Source organism: Ranitomeya variabilis, chromosome 5 (genome assembly GCF_051348905.1).
Source record: "Ranitomeya variabilis isolate aRanVar5 chromosome 5, aRanVar5.hap1, whole genome shotgun sequence".
NCBI classification, from domain to species: domain Eukaryota; kingdom Metazoa; phylum Chordata; class Amphibia; order Anura; family Dendrobatidae; genus Ranitomeya; species Ranitomeya variabilis.
Window position 1 is genome coordinate 261,720,187 of NC_135236.1, and position 20,733 is coordinate 261,740,919.

General features: G+C 44.4%; 1 protein-coding gene across 2 annotated transcripts in view; it reads left to right on the forward strand.

The window, feature by feature from the left end:
- Nucleotides 1-20,733, forward strand: part of TLN2 (talin 2) — a 248,215-nt gene that overhangs the window by 145,151 nt on the left and 82,331 nt on the right. For both annotated transcript variants that reach the window (XM_077264168.1, XM_077264170.1), the window contains exons 27-32: nt 776-878; nt 16,456-16,664; nt 17,530-17,649; nt 17,935-18,132; nt 20,199-20,338; nt 20,618-20,711. In XM_077264168.1, coding sequence (XP_077120283.1) covers nt 776-878; nt 16,456-16,664; nt 17,530-17,649; nt 17,935-18,132; nt 20,199-20,338; nt 20,618-20,711 — 864 coding nt within the window. The remainder of the gene's footprint in view (nt 1-775; nt 879-16,455; nt 16,665-17,529; nt 17,650-17,934; nt 18,133-20,198; nt 20,339-20,617; nt 20,712-20,733) is intronic.

The following is a 20,733-nucleotide window of genomic DNA, read 5'->3' on the forward strand; positions in this document are numbered from 1 at the left end:
ACACGGGATCTGTATGTAACACCCAACTCACTGTTCACATATTCTGTTCATAGCATTTCATTATCTCAGACTGTAGGTGTTACATTATACTACGTGGCTCAGAGCCTCAATGTTTGCAGGTTTAAGAAAAACTGTTTTGTGGCTAAATAATCCCCATTATGCTCATCGGGAATTATTCAAGCTGGAATTATCCCACCTAAGAAACAAATGCTTGGCTTTTATACTTAATGGTTTCCAATAAGTGGCTCTAGGAAAATTCCCTCCCAAGTATTTTTTTAAAGTGTGTTTTTTTTATGGTGTAATCACTTTTTAGGACCAAAGCCAGCACATTGCTGTCAGCTATCACCAGGGAAAATCTGCAGCCAGCCATACACTTGCTGCAGGAGAGATGTAGTATTACTAAGTAATACTCGGATAGATCCGATTCACAATGTGGGGAGTTCTCTGTTAGAAAAGCTAGATCTTATTGATGGAACAGCTATGCCTCCTGATTAGTGATGAGCGAGCATGCTCGGATAACCTCACATGCCCGATCCTTCTTTTCTCCGATATCTGTGGAGAAATGGGACACCCCCATAAACAGTACCACCAAAAGTCACCATTCTTCTTACATATATGGCCACCATTAAGTGTCTCTTAATGTTATGGAAGACAAAGTGGCAGAATGAAAAATAGATTTCTAAATTTGCTATTTGAGAGACAAGTTGGTAAATTCTTTCCGATACTGTACTGCATGTAGGGACTCTCATGTTCCTTTTACTCTGTGAATTTCCAGCTGGAGAAGTGTGCCCAGGACCTTGGCAGCACATCCAAGACTGTTGGCTCCTCCATGGCTCAGCTGCTGACATGTGCAGCTCAGGGGAACGAACACTACACCGGTAGGAGTTTCTTCAGATATGATTTGTATCATATGTTTTTAATCCAGTATGCCATTTAATCATTTTTCATTCTCTATTTCATTCTCTATTGTGAATAGTTGTGCCATAGCAGGATGTCTTAATATCTGCTCTATTTCACAACCTGCTCATCATTAGCTACAATACAGAATTGAAAGTACACCTTTTTCTTGTAGGCAAGGATTGTCCTTTCTTTCAGCTAAAGTGGGGGAAAAAAACATTTTGATGGGAATCACAAAAAAATGCAGTATGTTAAAAACTATTTGATAAAGTATGCATGAGGGACATGTACCAATAGTTTCCTCCACTTAACTGATGGTCCCCATAAGTATTTGGTTGAAGGTGTTCCAACTTGTGGTGAGTGAAGGTGCTGGGGTAAGGTGTTATCTGAGCATGCTCATGTGCATGCTAGAAAAATATGTTTGAGTCCCCACGTCTGCATGTCTCGTGGCTCTTCGACAGCAGCCACACATGCAGGGATTGTCTAACAAAAAGGCAATCCATGTATGTGATGTGGCTGTTGAACAGCCACGGGGACTTGGAACATATTTTTCTAGCACGCCGAAGTCACTTGGTTAGCACATGAGCATGCTCAGATAACACCTTATCCGTGTACGTTCGCCCATCACTAGACCCTTTAGTGTGTTTGGAACCTCCTGACTCTCCGCCTGCAATAATGTCAGGGGACTTAAGGATTTGGTATTTTGAAATCAAATGCTGCTGGTTCGTGTTATGACCCCAATGGCAGAGGGTCTCAGAAGTAATTACCAAGTCTGCAAACACAAAAAACCAGCTCATAGGACAGTGGTAACTGGGCTGACCGTATAACTAATCCTAGCACCACAAATAGCAGCAGCCGGGGAACGAGCCTACGTTGGTTCTAGACGTCTCACGCCAGCCGGAGAACTAACTAACCCTAGAAGGGAAAAGATAGACCTTTCTTGCCTCCAGAGAAAAGACAAACGTAAGAATGAACTAAATATTTAGCAAAGAGAGGCCCACTGACTAATAGCAGAATATAGTAAGATGACTTATACGGTCAGCAAAAAGCCTATCAAAATTTCCACGCTGGATATACAAGAACCCCCGAACCGTCTAACTGCCCGGGGGGAGGATATCAGCCCCCTAGAGCTTCCAGCAAAATCAGGAATCACATTTAGTACAAGCTGGACAAATAAATAAGAGCAATGCAAATAACCAAAAAACAAGGAAGCAGGACTTAGCTTAATTTTGCAAGAACCACGACCAGCAGACAGGAGCAAACAGAAAGGAACTGATTACAACGATGCCAGGCACCAGACTGAGAATTCAGGAAGTTTATATAGCAACACCCCTGGACTAACGACCCAGTTGGGTGCCAAACTGAGGAAAGACAATCCCAGAGTCATACCACTAGTGACCACAAGAGGGAGCCAAAAAAGTCTAATTCACAACAGGTTCGGGAATTTAGCGTCTGCTAAAACTTTTTTGGTAGTGAATTTTTACCTCCCTCCATAGTTCATGTATACGTAGGATTAAGGGGGGGGGAAAGTATGAGGCCAACTTAAAGGGGTTTTCCGGGCTGCAGTCATTTTTCATGACTTCAGCTTACGGAATTGTCTGTGTGCAATGTACACACTTATCACGCTTTCCCTGTATTTCTAGCAGGAGTGGTGCGTCATGTTGACAACATGTATGCGATTGCGATTTGCCTTGTTAGTCACGAGCCGGCTACATTTGTATCTGCTCCTCTCAATAGAACATGAAGAGATGCAGACTAGACGCTAATGTGCATGTGACTGCAATGTGCAATTTGCTTACTTTCCTCCTGGAAATACAGGGGAAGTTTGATGGTGTGCATATTGCCCATTATCGCCATTCAAGCAATTTGTAGCCATATAATATAACTGCACAAATGTGTTCAGAGCCCAGAAAACCCCTCTGCTGTAGGAGGCTTCTGTGTCCTGATAAACACCACCCTGAGCCCTCCCAGATCATCTGGAGTGACATCCTGTAAGGGCATTGCATCCTAAGCAATCATAGTAACTGACAAATTGGAAGACCTGCAAAAATAGATAATTCAAGGGGGTATCCACACCTTGTACATTTATGGCATATGCACAGGTTAGGGCATAAATGTATAGTGGATGCAGGCGGGACCTGGGCAGAAGTTTAAAGTGGCTCCCAAATGCTCATATATTGCACCATCACACACATTTCATGCACTGATTTCAGGCAGTTAAAACTGTGAACACCAATATTGCAGTCCTCCTTCTGTGCTTGTTTCCCATGCTTCTTTATACAGGATGAGCAAAAATGTTCTGCGCCCATCAATCACTAATAGATCAATCTGTCCCCATACAGTATCACGTCATCAGCAGCACATCTGCAGCTTACACCGGCGATGTGCTGCTGAGAACAAGGATTTCTGTTCTGGCATAAACAATCCAATCACCAGCTGAATAAGCAGCATTTTGCTCTTTCGCTGGGCGATTGCTGACATGTTTACACCTACGAACTCTCGTCTGCGCTGCCGGGATTTGTAAATGCAGATGCTACACATACAAGGTTTGTGTCAAATACTGTGTGTAAGTTACACATCCATATACACAATGCATGTTACACACACACACGGGTGTATATATATATATATATATATATATATATATATATGTATATATATATATATATATATGTATATATATATATATGTATATGTATATATATATATATATATATATATATATATATATATATATATATATATATATATATATATATATATATATATATATATCATGTAGAAGGAAAAAAGACCAGCTCATCCTTTTCAAGTAACAATCGGCATGGAAGCCCACGATCGATGCCTGGTATATGCAGGAGTCAAAGGAAGGATACAGCTTCCTATCGGGGTATATGTAAAACATATTTCTTTGTTGCAAAAAGTAAAAAAATATTTGACAAAAAGATGAATCATCTTGTACATAGAGACACACCTGCATGTATAGACGCAGGCCCGCACATCCATTGCTGGGACCTGTATCTGCAATACATATGCCATAATTATATGAGATGGGAATACCCCTTTAAATAAATTATGCCTTTAATCCCCCCTTACTCTCTAGTGATGTAGCATTAGGTTATTGCTTTCCATAGCAGTCTCTATAGAAGTAACAACTTTTTTTTTACTTGTTCTTCCAAATGTAAGCATCTCACAACTACACTTAATGAATGTAGCAAGTAATTTCTTTCGCTGCTGCCATTTCCTGGAGTCGGTGACTAATTTTCTGTAAATGATGAGAATGCTGAAGCTGTGTAATGAATGGAGAAGTGTTGTCAGTCCTTTTAATTCTCTTTTCTTTCTCGCTTCATTGGGGGACACAGATAACCATGGGTGTATGCTGCTGTCGCTAGGAGGCTGACACTATGCAAATAAGGAAAAAATAACTCCTCCCCGGCAGTATACACCCTCCAACAGGCACAAGTCAACTCAGTTTTTGCTTAGTATCTGTAGGAGGTGGACCTCGATCTAACCACCAGATCCGCTTTATTTTCTTTACAGGGTTTTTGTGAATTTATTAATAATTTTCTCTTTCTTTTTCAGACTTATCTCTGTGGGTAACAGAGTGCAGATTCTCACCCTGTTTTCCCCACATTTAAGCGACCGAGAGAGCAGTGTGGTACTTCCCGCATCGCCCACTCTTGGACCCGCTGGCAGGACTTTGTCCCCTGTCACCCTTATGGGTGTTTCAGGGTGACTTCTTGGTGGCCAGTCCTCGCCTTTTCCCCTCCTCACCCCTCTCCTCGGAGAGGGCTGAGAGGAAGACGGTGGTCACCTGCAGTGACCTCCCCCCTTCTCCTAAGGAGTTGACGCCGTCTTCTGCACCATCTGGAGATGGTGCGGGAAGGAGGATCTTCTCTTCCAGGACCCTGTCTACCTCCCGAGCGCTCCTGAAGCTATGAAGAGGGACGGATCTTCAAGCAGGTACAGACCCCCCCATCCACCGCCCGCCCGCAGCACTCACCACTGCAGCATTCACCTACCTCAGCCATCGGACATTTTGCGGCCATTTATTCAGATCTCGCGCCCTTTTTTCCTTTGCAGCGCCTGATTCACTGCCTCTTCTCCTTGGCAGAGTGTTTTCCGGCAGGCCACGTCCGTTCTTTCTGGCCTAACCAGACTCCGGCTCTTCACAGCACTGGGCACACCTCCTCCTGGTCCCAGCGATGGCAGTGGACCCTCTCGGGCTGGACACTCCCCTTCAGGCGCTTCAGCTGATCGGGTCTTCGGTTTCGCTTTGCGGCCAGCCACGCCCCCTTTTCTGCGCGCTCGAACTGCGCGCCAATTACAGGAAGCTCGCAGCTATCGCTTCAGGACAGCTTCCCTCACCGTTCGCGTCGCGTGGCCACGAGGTCTTCTTCCAAGCGGGGGACACAGCTTCCTGCGCTGCCGCTCATCGCTCGGTGTCTGGTAGGCTCTGCACTCCTCCTCCCCTGGCCTGTACTTCTCCCCTCAGCAGTCTCATCTTCTTGGCATCCTGCTACAGGTGTCACTCAGTCTCCACCTATGCCCAACCCCGCAGGGGCCCCCGGCTATATCCCTACAGTGATTTACTACGCTTGTGCCCTCTGTAAGAGAAAGTGGGCTTCAGGCCAGCTGTCTCCTTTCTGTCCATCCTGCAGTCCTTCCACCATGTCCGTCCCTCAGGAAGTCCCTAATACTCGGGATGAGTGCACTCCCCCCTCCCCCTTAATGGGTTGTTGCCATGTCTGTCAGTCCCTGGTACAGGTCCTAGAACGCATTCCGCTTCTATCTGCTGCCACCAGTGCCACGAACTCCTCACACGGTGATTCTCTCGCACCTGACCACGACTCTCACAGGGACAGACTTGAGAAAAGATCCAGGAAGAGGTCTCGGTCTAGCTCCTCATCCAGTTCACCGGACCCCACTGCGTCATCCAGAATACCCTGCTCTACCCGTTTACCCTCCTCGGAGGCGGACGTCGGGTTGGATGTAGCTTCTCAGTCAGAGTCTGACTTGGATGCAGATCAGACCTCCGGGACGCAGGATATGGTAGATAGCCTTAATTTGGCTATTATTCAAATCCTTGAACTTAAGGAAAAAGAAGCAACTTCTCAGGACGACTCCGTTTCATTCAAACGGGTGAAGCGTCCCTCTAGAGTTTTTCCCAATCACAAAGAGTTTGAGAACACTACTTCTAGACACTGGGAACATCCCGGAAAACGTTTTCCAGGAAGAAAACGTCTGGACATTTTATACACTTTTGATTCAGACCTTGTGAGCAAATGGTCCGAATCACCTAAAGTAGATCCACCTGTGTCAAGATTATCCTCGCAGACAGTTCTGTCTATTCCTGATGCAGCCTCTCTAAAGGATGCTACAGACAAGCAAATTGAGGCTTTAACCAAATCAGCCTTTGAAGCGTCTGGCGCCTCTCTCTGCCCCAATTTCGCATCCTCTTAGGTGGTGAAAGCTGTATCGGCCTGGGCCAAGATCCTTCGCAGGGGCATTGTATCTTCGGCTCCTTCTGAGGACCTAGCTGATTTTAGCGGACCAGATTGCCCACGCAGGGAAATATCTCAAATGCCTCCCTGGATGCGGCTGCTTGCTCCACAAGGTCAAACAGCAACATCATTGCCATTCGCCGAGTCCTTTTGCTGAAAGCGTGAAACGTAGACCCTGCTTCTAAAAAAAATCCCTCACTAGTCTGCCTTTCCAAGGGTCCAGGCTCTTTGGCACAAAGCTGGACCAGATTATCTTGGATGCCACTGGTGGTAAAAGCACTTCTCTACATCAATCTAAACCTAGGTGCCCCTTCAGTAGAAAGGGACCGCGTTCCTTTCGCCCCTTTCGGTCCTTCACCTCCTCATGTGGTGCCTCTCACCAGGACCGTTCTTCCGCCCAAGGGGAACGAAGGAAACCATCCTTCAGGCCTACCCCTCACTGGAGGGCTAAGAGCCGCTCCTCTAAACCTTCCGGATCTCGCGGCCACAGATTTTCTTCAGAATGATGGGTCACCCCCGCCTGGAAATCTTTCCAGGTTGGGAGGCAGGCTTTTTCTGTTCATGGAGGCTTGGTTATCAATGGTCGACGACGCCTGGGTCAGGGAGATTGTTTCATCGGGCTACAAAATTGAATTTTCTTCTCCCCCAGGAAGACGTTTCTTCCTCTCTCGTCCACCCAAGCAGCCCTCCCATGTCCCAGGGCTTCTCCAGGCCATCGCTTCCCTCCTCGCCTCAGGGCTAATCGTCTCCGTTCCTTACCGCGAGCCGTTTTCGGGCTTTTACTCAAATCTGTTCGTAGTTCCGAAAAAAGATGGCTCTCTTCGCCCGATTTTGAATCTCAAGCAGTTGAACCTCCACCTTCGGATTCGACACTTCAAAATGGAGTCACTGCGCTTGGTGATCGCTTCCATGGAACCGGGAGAATATCTGTGCTCTGTGGACATTCAGGATGCATACCTTCACATTCCTGTTTGCGTACAGCATCAGAGGTTTCATCGTTTTGCCATCCAGGAGCAACATTACTAGTTCGCAGCTCTCCTGTTCGGCCTGGCGTCCGCTCCCAGGGTCTTCACGAAGGTAATGGCAGAGGTCATGGCCATCCTTTGATCAAAGGGGATCCTCATAATCCCCTATCTCGACGACCTCCTGGTCAAGGGTCCGTCTTGCTGGTATTGCAGCCAGAGTCTCCAAATCACTCTGGACACGCTAATCCGTCTCGGTTGGATAATCATCAAAGAGAAGTCCACCTTAATTCCGACCCAACGTCTCAAATTCCTAGGCATGGAATTCGACACCATTCAAGCCCAGGTCTTCCTCCCAAAGGAGAAGTTCCTTTCTCTTTGGCAGGGCATCAAAGCCCTAAAGCGCCCTGCCTCTGCGGCTCGGTATGAAAGTACTAGGGAACATGATCGCTTCCATGGAAGCAGTACCTTATGCTCAGTTCCACTCTCGCCCTCTCCAGCTGGCCCTCCTGTCTGCCTGGGACAGGAGCCCACTTTCCCTAGATCGCCCAGTTCGCCTACCTCTCAATGTGAGACAGTCTCTCACTTGATGGACGCTATCCACCTCCATTCTGTGCCGGAGGTTATTTCTCCCCCTTTGCTGGCAGGTCATCACCACCGACGCCAGTCTTCAGGGGTGGGGTGCGGTCTTTCTCCATCTCCGTGCACGGCCGCTGGAATGTTCAAGAGACCCTTCTCCCCATCAATCTCTTGGAGATCAGGGCAATCTTCCTGGCCCTCCTCCGCTGGCAGTCCCTCATCACGGGAAAACCAGTCCGCATTCAGTTGAACAACGCCACGGCCGTGGCTTACATAAACCACCAGGGAGGGACACGCAGCAAGCAGGTCATGAGGGAGGTGGCAAAGATCCTACGGTGGGCAGAGAACCATGTTCCCTCCATATCAGCTGTCACACATTCCAGGAGTGGACAATTGGGAAGCTGACTTTCTCAGCCGTCAGGGGCTCGTGGCAGGCGAGTGGGCTCTTCACCCCACCGTCTTCAACCAAATTTGTCAGAGGTGGGGCATTCCAGATGTCGACCTAATGGCTTCCCGAACAAACCACAAGGTTCCCCTGTACGTATCCAGGTCTCGGGACCCGATGGCTGTCGGCTGCGACGCCCTTGTGATCTCGTGGGCCCGGATCCAGATGCCTTATCTGTTTCCGCCTCTGCCGTTGATTCCAAGGGTCGTAAAAAAGGTAAATTCAGAGGGGGGTCCCGTTCTCTTAGTAGCTCCAGATTGGCCTCGGAGGGCCTGGTATGCGGAGCTAGTGAACATGCTATCGGACGTCCCCTGGAGGCTCAGACCGTCCGGATCTTCTATCGCAAGGGCCCCTCTTCCACCCGAATTCTCGGTCTCTGAATTTAATGGTATGGCCGTTGAGGCCGCGGTCTTAAAGGATGCAGGTTTTTCCCACAGCGTCATACAGACCATGATAAAAGCTAGGAAATCAGCATCTTCACTTATCTACCATAGATGTTGGAATGCCTTTTTCCCATGTGCGATGACAACAGTTTGTTCCCTATGGTCTTTTCCCTTCCTTCAGTCCTCGGTTTCCTTCAAACGGGTCTCGATTCGGGCCTTTCTCTGAGTACTCTAAAGGGTCAGGTTTCCGCTCTGTCCATCCTCTTCCAAAGAGACCTGGCTTCCCTTCCCCAGGTAAAGACCTTCCTTCAGGGTGTTGCTCACATAGCGCTTCCTTACCATCCTCCGGTTGAGCCATGGGATCTCAACCTTGTCCTCGGAGCCCTCCAGCGAGCGCCTTTTTAACCAATTCTGGACATTGTCTTTTCCCTTCTTTCATGGAAAGTGGCTTTCCTGGTCACCATCCCCTCGAGTAGGAGAGTCTCCGAGTTGGCGGCATTGTCCTGCTGTTCTCCCTTCCTGATTCTACACCAGGATAAAGTGGTTCCTTGCTTTCTACCAAACGTAGTTTCGGCTTGTCACATCAACGAGGACATCGTTCTTCCTTCCTTGTGCCCTTCCCCGGTTCATCCCTGGGAGAAATCGCTACACAAACTGGATTTGGTCAGGGCTATTTGAGTCTATCTTTCCAGAACTGCTTCTTTTCGCCAGTCCTATCCTCTGTTTGTCGTCTCTGAAGGTCGTCGGAAGGGGCTCCCCGTCTCTAAATCCACAATTGCTCGTTGGATTCGTTTGGCGGTTCTGGATGCATACCGTGTCCAAAACAAACAGCCTCCTCCGGGGGTGAGGGCTCACTCTACACGGGCTGTGGGAGCTTCCTGGGCTGTTCGTCACCAAGCTTCGGCTTTGCAGGTTTGCAAGGCCGCAACCTGGTCGTCCGTTCACACCTTCGTAAGGTTTTACAAGGTGCATACTCAGGCTTCTGCAGACGCAGGCCTGGGTAGGAAGATACTGCAGGCGGCGGTTTCCCACCCGCCGACCTAAGTCTCCTTCTCTCTGAATATTTTCCCCACCCGTGCGACTGCTTTTGGATGTCCCATGGTTACCTGTGTCCCCCAATGAAGCAAGAAAGAAAGAGGGATTTTTGGTTCTTACCGGAAAATCTCTTTCTTGGAGCCTTCATTGGGGGACACAGCACCCTCCCTTTATGTTGTACCTTTTTGGCCAATGTGCCGTTGTGGGTTGGTACATAGGTTGAGTTTGTTTATACTTGCTCCTACTACTGCTTTAGCACCAACGGAGTTGACTCGTGCTTGTTGGAGGGTGTATACTGCCGGGGCAGAGTTATTTTTTCCTTATTTGCATATTGTCAGCCTCCTAGCGACAGCAGCATACACCCGTGGTTACCTGTGTCTCCCAATGAAGGCTCCAAGAAAGAGATTTTACTGTAAGAACCAAAAATCCCATTATTTCGCACTGCTCTGTGCATCGGGCAGGATTTGGAGGATGGGTGTAGTCTGAAGGATTGGGAAATAGCCATTCATTACTTACTCCATAGTTTCATGAAAAGTGTTACAGCTGGAGAAATATCCTCAGCCTAGTAACTGGGCTTTAAAGGTCATCATTCTAGATGCCAGTCCTAGAGAGCATTTATGTTTCCAGTATGCACAAAGGTTTTTGTCCACCTTTATTCCCATCCTTATAAACCTCATCCACCCACGCTGCTGGATGTGCACAGTATGTACCATGGGTCTGATATTAGCCAAGTACAAATTTGGCTGTTTTTTCTCACTCGCCTCATAAAATCAGTCACTATTATTCCATCCATTTAAGGCAAAAACCTCTTGTGAACTCGAGCAGGATTGAATCTTCTTAGTTCCCATGATTACATGATAAAGTGGATAAATTCAATTAAGATAAAGACTGCATTTAATTCGGTAAACTTTTGTATTTTCATTGATTTTAGAATTGATTTTATGAATATGTTCAAACGTTTAGGAGAATAAATTTTAGCGGGGTGTATATTTAAAGTGTTAACAACATTTGAAATATAATTTCATAAATAAATAGTATATGTGAAAATAAGCCACTTTGTAATAGGTCTTATCAGATAAATCTGCTTCTTTCCTTTTCTTCTGCTTTTTTCATTCTCAACATTCTCAATGCCTGGGAGAAATCTGAATTCGGTGAAGACAGACTTTCCCTCTAGGATTGGATATGACAGTTGGTGCTGATAAGATTCTGTGAATACTGGAGGGGGGAGAAGCTCTACCTCTAGCTCAGATTCTCTCATCTACATTAAATCGGATCACTACCAATATCCAACTTCTATCTCAGTAATCTGTTTTCAGATTGAGAATTTTGAGAATGAGCAATCAGTCCTGACAGAGAAAGAAGCAGATGTCTCTGATAAGATATATTACAAAGTTTATTTTCATGCATACTATTTGTTTATTAAATAAAAAAAATATAATGACTGTTACGCTTTAATTATCCACAGAGATGTGTTGTAATAAAATCGTATTCAGTGCATAGTGAAATGTATAATGCACAACTTCTGCCTGCTGTCAGTGGATTTAGAGACCGCAAATAGGGTTCTGACTGCCCACAATAATAATTATGCCAACAGAGGCAGTCCTATGTAAGTTTAAAGGTCTTGGTCACTTTTTTTTTTACTGATGGCCTAGCCATGGTATAGGCTATCAATATCTGATTGGTGGAGGTACAACACTTGGCACCTTCACTGATCAGTGTTACAGGTGCCACTGGTAACTAGAAGTTCTCAGATGCTGCTGGAACCCAATAGCTCCGTCATTTCTATGGTGGCAATTGAATAGGGAGTGGATCTGGCCAAGGCTACTAAAGATAGACTCAACTGCTGTGTTCCGCAAAGCATCCGAGAACCTCCAGCCGCTGTCAGTGGTGTCGGGTATTATACCCCTTCCGATCAGATATCGATGGCCTATCCTAAGAATAGGTCAATAATAAAAACTATTTCTGTCTTCTGCTTGAACTCCGCAAACTCACATAAGCATGTTAATATATGCAAAGTATATGGATAACTTTTCATTACGGAATTAAAGGTGTGGGGTCTGATAGGTGCAAGTGCCACCTTTGGGATCTGCACCAATTTAGAGGGTGAAGCATCCTGTCTGGCAGTCACGGTCAGCAGAGAGGTGACTGCTTATGTGCAGATTTCTCTGAATTTACTTTCATGGGGTTCCAAAAATGGCCAAGAATTCTTACTCTGCTATAGATATACTGGCATGTTCTCACCTGTAACTGGTAACCAATGTGGTCTGGTAGGCCTGGATTGACATAAGCATAGATTGACATATAGTTCACAGCTAACAGCTCCTACATGATTAATGTTGTAAACCAAGGTGAGCATGTCAGCACAAAATGACTATTCAAATCTTGGCGCTGCCGAGCCGTTCAGTGCCCCTTCCCACCTACTTGTCTTGCATCTATCTATGCTGTCCTCTGTCTCCTGTAAGGCAGGGCTGTCAATCATGGATAGGTAGGAAGTGAGAAGGTTCACCGAGCTGCTTGGTGCACGGAGAGCATTCTGATCACCTCCTACTGCTCTATAACATCCGGCCTGCAGATAAAATACTATTCTCAATATGACAGTTCCCTTTAAATAGTACTGTTCTATGCATTTCCTACCCATCTAGGAGAGCGCAGAGAAGGGAAAGCTCATTTGTGTGCAGTTTTCCCACCTACTGTCCCTGATGAGGCCTCACTAACAGTTTATCTCTCCCCATATTCAATTTTTCCTTCCAAGTGACTTGAAACCCCCTGTTCTGAAATGAGTCCATTACTCATCTGGCTTCTATGATGTAACTGTGTGCAGGAGATAAGTCTGCCTGGTAAATTACTGTCCCCCTCCTAGAAATGTGACTTTGGGCAGATCAACATAAATGACTGTAAAAAGTGATTGAAGTAATGCATGGAGGCAGCTCAGACACCCAGGGAAGGCTGGTGAGACAGAATGGCACCAGTGTATCTTCCAGCTGGAGAAGCGGATGAAAGTGTAGCAATGCATTATCTGGCCGCAATGTTTTCTGATCTTGGTCCAAGATGGGGGAGTGAAGAAATGGTCTAGATAAGCAGCATGTAACAAGCAGGAAAGCTGCACAGTTTACAGAGCGGCATTATACTGTATGTGGATTTATCCTGCGTGTTCTGCCCATTGTTACAAGATACCCACTATAATAGCATCATGAAGGTATATACTGAAAATGTGAACATGAAATATTGTGAACAAGTCATCATTATTCTGTTCCCTTGTCCACGTCTTATATTTTCAGTATTGTAGAGCTTTCTTTCTGTAGGCCTGTGTGCTATTCAGTGCAGGTCTGATGTCCTCAGCATAGGAACACAATGTAATTCTGAACAATGGCCTCTGTGTAATGTGTCTTGGTGTGCCGCCAGCATCCGTATCACTAACTTATCAGTGTATACTTTATATCATAAAAAGGGGTGTGCTTGCCTTCCTCTTGGAAATCGCGCTAGATGACTTTGACCCAGTCACTTCAGTTATTGCTAGAAATTATTTTATGTTCTAATGTAATCATTCATTTAATCCCCACAGAGATTGGGGTAGATGTGGGAAGATAGCTTTTAAATCTGGTTTTATTTTATTTTTATTTTTTTGCTGTTTGCTCGAGTTTCATCACCTTTTTTCATAACCTAAAATGTATTTTCGTTATGGAGCAACTGTTTGACATTGAGTGCTACTGCATAGCGGAGTCATTCTCATGTTTTCCTTTCTAGTATTCGTTAAAGGCAATTTCTTAATATGATTTCATCCACCAAACTATGTATATATGCATATAGCGTTTTCAAAGAGAAGTCCAATAATATCTTTACATAAGTCTGTTCCTCTGTTACTGAGAGAACCAGCATTTGAATTGAAATGCAAAGTAAGCTGAAGGCTGTGATAGATCTGAGGTTTCTAGTAGATGAAACCAGGAGACCAAGGAAATTTCTGTGGGGGTTGTCAATGAATTTCAAAGTTAACAAATTTCTTCATCAAGACAAACCACTGTGGTTTGTCCTGATGAAGAAGTTTAACGAATTGCAGCAGCCAACATTTTCAAGCAGTTTGTTGTTGTCTCACACAACTCTTATCAGGTGAGCAATTCCCAGCACCCTGATCCCCCTTATAAACCAGATAAGTCACAGCTGCGCTATTGTTTTTCCAGCTTCCCTGCCTAGTGCTGCCTCCTCCTGCTTGACTGACGGCTCCTATACTGTGTGACTTTAGGCAAAGGAGCAGGCAAACAGGAGAAGCCAACATAGGGCGGGGAAATAGAGCTGGCGTGACAGAGGATTCAGATGTACATTAGGATATGAATTCAAATGATTTCTTAGTAATGGAGGAACGGACTGGCAAGGTCGGACTGGGGTTTTTGGGGCCCACTGGGAGAATTGACTCTAGGGGCCCAACCTACAGCTATATGCAAAGATCTGTAAGCCATTATTCCTGTTATAGTGGAGCGACGACTGTAGAACACAAGTGGCTCCTACACATCTACTGTGCGCCACCATAACTAGGATTTACAATTACATAACTTTGCATTAAAGGGGATCTTTGAAAACAAGCGATCACCGATCAACAGGTTAGTTAGGTGTTAACTTATTGATTGATGTAATCCAACCATTAGAAACCGCACTGTATTACCTGTACACTGACACTATATACAGAGTCCCTGACACTTAACAGAGCACCTGTGTATATAGAGTACAAGTAATACAGTGACTCACCAGTTATATTATACACAGGAGCTATATACTGTATATAGTGTCAGTGTACAGGTAATACAGTGACAACCAGTGACATTATACACAGGAGCTCTTTATATAGTGTCAGAGTAAAATGAAATACAGTGATCACCAGTGACTTTATACACAGGAGCTCTGTATATAGTGTATAGTGTACCGGTAATACAGTGATCATTGGTGACATTATACACAGGAGCTCTGTATTAAGTGTTTAGTGTGCGTGTACATGTAATATTGTGACTCACCAGCGACATCTGTAGCTAAAGTCCTTTATCTTTGCTTTTCTTCATCTAGCGCAAACCGCTTTCACTTTTTCCAGCCAGGACTTGCCTCTGCATAAAATAAGATACAGTTATCTGTAGATAATCACTTCTACAGCACATTACCCACTTTTTTCCCCTCAAATTCTACACTACGTCAGTTGAAGAAAAAAGCAACATTGTGCCGGTAATGCCTTTAATCACAAGTCATGTGGCGAGACTCATTAGAGGGTCGATATTGCTACTTACTATAGGTGGCACTAGAATTCTAGTCCTAGAATCATAGAATGGTAGAGATGGAAGGGACCTCCTGGGTCATCTGGTCTAACCCCCTGCTCAAAGCAGGATTCACTAAATCATCCCAGACAGATGTCTATCCAGCCTCTGTTTGAAGACTTCCATTGAAGGAGAGCTCACCACCCCTCGTGGCAGCCTGTTCCACTCATTGATCACCCTGTCAATAAGTTTTTTCTAATATCTAATCTGTGTCTCCTCCCTCTCTGAAGAGACAATTTGCACAGTGCCGCCCTGCACAGTAACAGGACTTCCCTTTTGCCCCCCACCCCCACCCCACCATGGAAGACTGTATCCTCAAAAGTAAATTAAATTGCAGCAATAATTATGTCCCCACTTGCCACCATGAACCAATAATGCATGCTCTTCATCCTGGCCCCCATACAGTAATTGGCACCCCTTTATTTAATAAGGTCCGAGATCCTGGGCTCCTTTATTTAACGTCCCCATCCTGAGCCCTTATGTTGCCCCCAACCTGGACTCCTATGTCCTCTTTAATAAGGTCCGTATCCTGGGACACTTTATTTAATGTCCCCATCTTGAGTCCCTATGTCAGCCTCTATATCCACTGTCCTGCCCAGTCACAGAGGGGGTAAAAATATATATTCTTCTCCCCTTCCTGCACTCACCGGCGCCCTTTCGTGGCTTCATATTTGGCACAGTTGCTAAAATGGCCACCGACCCATCAGGGGCCGCGCACTGACATCACATAGCAGTAACATTGAAAGGCTATTCGGCTTTTGGCTTCTGATAGGCTGGCGACCATTTAAGGTCACTACTATGTGATGTTGGCGAGCGCCCTGTCACAGCTCTCTCTCTTGGACCCACCGGGCATCTCACCGGTACCCCGCCAGGCCTGTCCGACATTGCGGATTGGCCATGTCAGGGTATTGCTGGACCTGTATAAATAGTTTGCAGTGTGAAAACCTGCTGATAGCTTACCTTCAAAGTGGTTATCTAAAAAAAAAAACATGTAGTGAAGAATGTTGAGGAAAATCTGCTGTTGCCAGAATATGCCGCAGGTATAGCTTTATCTAAGCAGTGGTATTTGGTAGCCTTTCAAATGAATGTCTGGCCATGTGATATGTGGATGATTTGTTGATAATTCACTTCGCCTTGGAATTGATAATTAGGGACTACCTTCTATGATGCTCTTATGACTTTACCCCTGAAATATTTAACCAGACACTATAACTGATGGCTATATCTAAAATTTCTCATGGCGAATATTTCTAGTCTCGCTGAAAACTCATGACAGTACATGTTTGTTTGTTTTCCACAGACATACTTATTTGCCATCTCTCGTCTGCTATAACTACTTTCTGTGATTTTCCTTTGTAGGTGTTGCTGCAAGGGAAACTGCACAGGCTCTGAAGACCTTGGCACAGGCAGCGCGAGGGGTTGCAGCTTCTACTAGTGATCCACAGGCTGCAAATGACATGTTGGATTCCGCCAGAGATGTAATGGATGGGTCAGCCAAGCTCATCCAGGAGGCAAAGCAAGCGCTAGTGGCCCCTGGGGATGCGGAGGTCCAGCAGAGGTTGGCACAGGTCAGGCATCTTCAGCAGATACAAGGAGCATCCATTTATACAATCTCTGAAAATTCAGAAATATACCTGAAATTTTAGTAAACCGTATCATTTTTAAAAAATTAAGACTGTTTCTATGGCTTGTGTTGCCCTGCCGTTAAAGTGGCTCTGTCATCAGATTTCACAATACAAATTCCATACATGATTAAGAACATCTACTCATCTACTAGGTTAAAAAAAAAAAAGTAGGGTTTATTTTGGCTGACTTTGAATAAGTAAAACGGCTATACGAATGATCCCTTCCACAAGCAAGTAATTTAAAAGATTTAATGGTCAATATGGTGATTAAAATTCCAGCCCAGAGCCTCTCACCTAGCTAAATTAGTTGTCATACTTTGCACTGACGAGGGGCATTACCCTAAAACACCGTGTCTGCAAATTGAGATTCTGATTTGGCTTTTATCCGAAGTAATATTGCAAGACTCGTTAAATGGTCGATAGTGACTTGTAGGATGGCTACTTCCCACAGGTGGCGCTATAGAGCTCAAGTCCTCTTCCTCTCTGAAGAGGCAATTTGCTTATTAAAATTCCCCACAAATTTTCTTTGCAACTAATAAGCCAAGACAGGTTATGTCACCCTGAGTCTCTATGTCCCATCCTGCCCACCAAACACTTCTGACCACTGTCTGTCTTGATAAATGATTACATTCTGCATTAAATAACAGCTCTGTGTGTGTATATATATATATATATATATATATATATATATATATATATATATATATATATATATATATATATATATATATATATATATATATATATATATATATATATATATATATATGAGAGAGAGTGAGAGAACTTTTTTAATTTTCTTTTTCAGGTGGCTAAAGCGGTCTCTCATTCACTGAACAACTGCGTGAATTGTCTTCCGGGACAGAAGGATGTGGACATGGCTCTTAAGAGCATTGGAGAGTCCAGCAAGAAGTTGCTTGTGGAGTCAGTAAGTGTTTGCCTCTGGTGTTCAATGTCTTTTTTTTTTTTATGGGGTTTTAGAAAAATAGTGCCACAAACCTTTGCAGAAGTGCACGGGTGAGTTGCAGGGGAAGCCGAGACCTAGCTTGTTATCGAGGATGATGTCCCCCGCTCACGTTACAATACCTTGAGTGCTGTACGCATGTACTGTGTGGAGAAAATCCTATATACACACTACCATTCAATTACAGCTTGCATCACAGTCTGTTGTCTTCTTTAAAATGACAGTGACATGTTCGATCTGTCTGTTTAGCTTCCTCCCAGCACTAAGTCTTTCCAAGAGGCACAAAGTGGATTAAACCAAGCAGCGGAGGGTCTGAACCAGTCAGCTGGTGAGGTGGTCCATGCTTCCCGGGGGCAAAGTGGAGAGTTGGCAGCTGCCTCTGGCAAATTTAGTGAAGATTTTGACGAGTTTCTCGATGCCGGAATTGAAATGGCTGGACAGACACAGGTCAGACTGTTGTGCCAAAATTGCGCTTTTATTTTTTTTGTTCTATATTGCACAGATCAGTATGAAGCACAAAGAAAACAGATTTAGCTCTCCAAACCCCCTTTAGTAATGGGGACTATAAGGTCAAACCTTTTTAGGATCATACAAAATAATTCTTGTGCAGTTTTTTTCTTGGTTAATGACTATGTGCCAATATAGGAATAGTACAGGAGTTTATGTATTGTTATATCTCATAGCAACATGTCATGAAGAATCATTTTTATATTTGAGTAAAGGCATTCAAATAAGTGGAACCTGACTCCAAATGAACTGGTTAATCCAACACAATGAAGTAGATGCAGACCTTGAAGAATGAAGTATAAAATGTTCTCACCCATGGGCATGGAAGCATCGTTTGTGCTCCTGCATGACCTTATTTAATTTTTTTTTTTGTAAGTGAGAGCATGTCAGTAGATGGTTCTGTACTTCTAAGGCTACGTTCACATTTGCGTCTTTGGGCGCAGCGTCGTCGACGCAACCCAAAACGCAATACACAACGCAGCGTTTTTTTACGCATGCGGTCAACGCAGAACAACGCAATAAAAATTAAATAAACCACCATAAATTGCAAGAAAAAAAAAAAATGTCACACACATAAAAAAACAAACAAACAACAAACATTGCAAAGAATAAACAAAAATGGGCAGAGAAATTATATACTTACATCTCTTGAAGGCAGAGCTGTGTCTCGTGTACTCTCTGTTTCCAGACGTGCAGGCAAGTGAAATACAATGCAATCACCCTTTTTTATATCTATGGGGTGGTCTTGTCACTGTCTAGACACTTCATCACTTGTTTTTTACTCAAAAGGCGCATGCGTCGAACAACGCAGGTCAACGCAGGCACCTGCGCCCTATGCGTTGTACATAGACAGTAATGTTGTTTTTTGGCGCATTTACGATGCAAGTGCGTTGCATGCGTTGTTTACCGGAAATTGGGCACAGGAAAAATGCAACATGTAGCGTCGGCCGCGCCCTAATGACACATGCGTCGTACAACGCTTGACAACGCATACCGGCGCATGTCCTTGCACCCCCCCATGTTAAAGATAGGGACGCATGCGTCGGTATCCATCAACGACGCTGCGCCCAAAGACGCAAATGTGAACGTAGCCTAAAGATGACACCTGTCCATAGTCCCTAATAGTGACCCCCATCTGTAAGCTAGGCTGGAAGGCCGCTCTATACCAGTGGTTCCTCTCCTATCTGACTCATGCTGTCTGTAGGCTATTAATCTAATAACCGCCATTTAATACTACTACAGACCCCTTGCAAGGAAAATGCCTGTTAATGGCTTGAGCAGTAGTAAATGCCATTTTCCACTAATCAGTTTGTCCTTACTTGATGCAGTGAAATGAAAAGAAACACCTTTTCAGTTGATCACACCAGCGAACACATTTTCCTGGAGGTCTTTTTTGTGTCAATGCCATCAGTAAATAGTATAATACATACAAAAAATAATAATATAAGAAGTATTCAGTGCCTTTGTGCATCTGAAGACATCATGCGAACATACTACAATGCATGAACACAACCTTATAAATAAGAAATGAATAATTAAACTTTAGGCACATGTCATTGTTGGACTTCATGTACAAGTGTCCTTGCTCATGATTCCCCTTTGAGCTTGAACTGATGGACATTTACTTGAATGTTCACCATGTACCATGTGAGACAACTATTTTTGAGTAACAGATCACTAAGATTATGGTATCCAGGTTATTTCAAATGAATAGGAAATTAATTTAATATTAAATAAATATTTATTTTTTGTTATACTATCTAGTTTTGGAGCTGTTGTTAAGTTGATAATTGTATAGGGCATAAAAATTTAATATGTCTTATGTTCACAATGAGATCAGACTCTGAACATTAATGGTGGTAGAAACTGATACAAAGACCCCCTAGGTCCTTTTTATGAGGCTTGTCTGTACCAGAAGTGACAGTGTCTCTTACACTATATCCTTTGTATATAATTTGTTCTCGTGGATTCCCAAAATCTGATCTTGTGTTGCAAACTTTCTACAGAATAAAGATGACCAGATGCAAGTTATAGGAAACCTCAAAACCATCTCCATGGCCTCCAGCAAACTTCTCCTTGCTGCTAAGTCTCTTTCTGTAGATTCTGGAGCGCCAAGTGCCAAAAATCTTCTGGCAGCTGCTGCAAGGTGAGCGTCGCATTCACTGTCTAGTGATTTATAGTGTCTCGATTTAACATGTCTCCCCATTATGGCTTACAGATGTTCTTGACATCATGCATCTTCATTTTGGTTTTCGTTCCTCTTGATATAATACGTCACTCTTCGTTCTCTTTCACGCCATTTTACTTTCCTATATCAAAACCCTGACTGTTACATACAAGTTTACCTGCCTTCTACATCAACATGTAGAGAAGTGCCTGCATGTACAGTTTTTTTTCTTACCAAACATGTTTTGTGTGTTTCCAGGGCCGTGACAGAGAGCATAAACCAACTGATCACCATATGCACCCAGCAAGCCCCCGGACAGAAAGAATGTGACAATGCTCTGCGTGAGCTGGAGGTCTGTTTTTCAATTCTAGCAC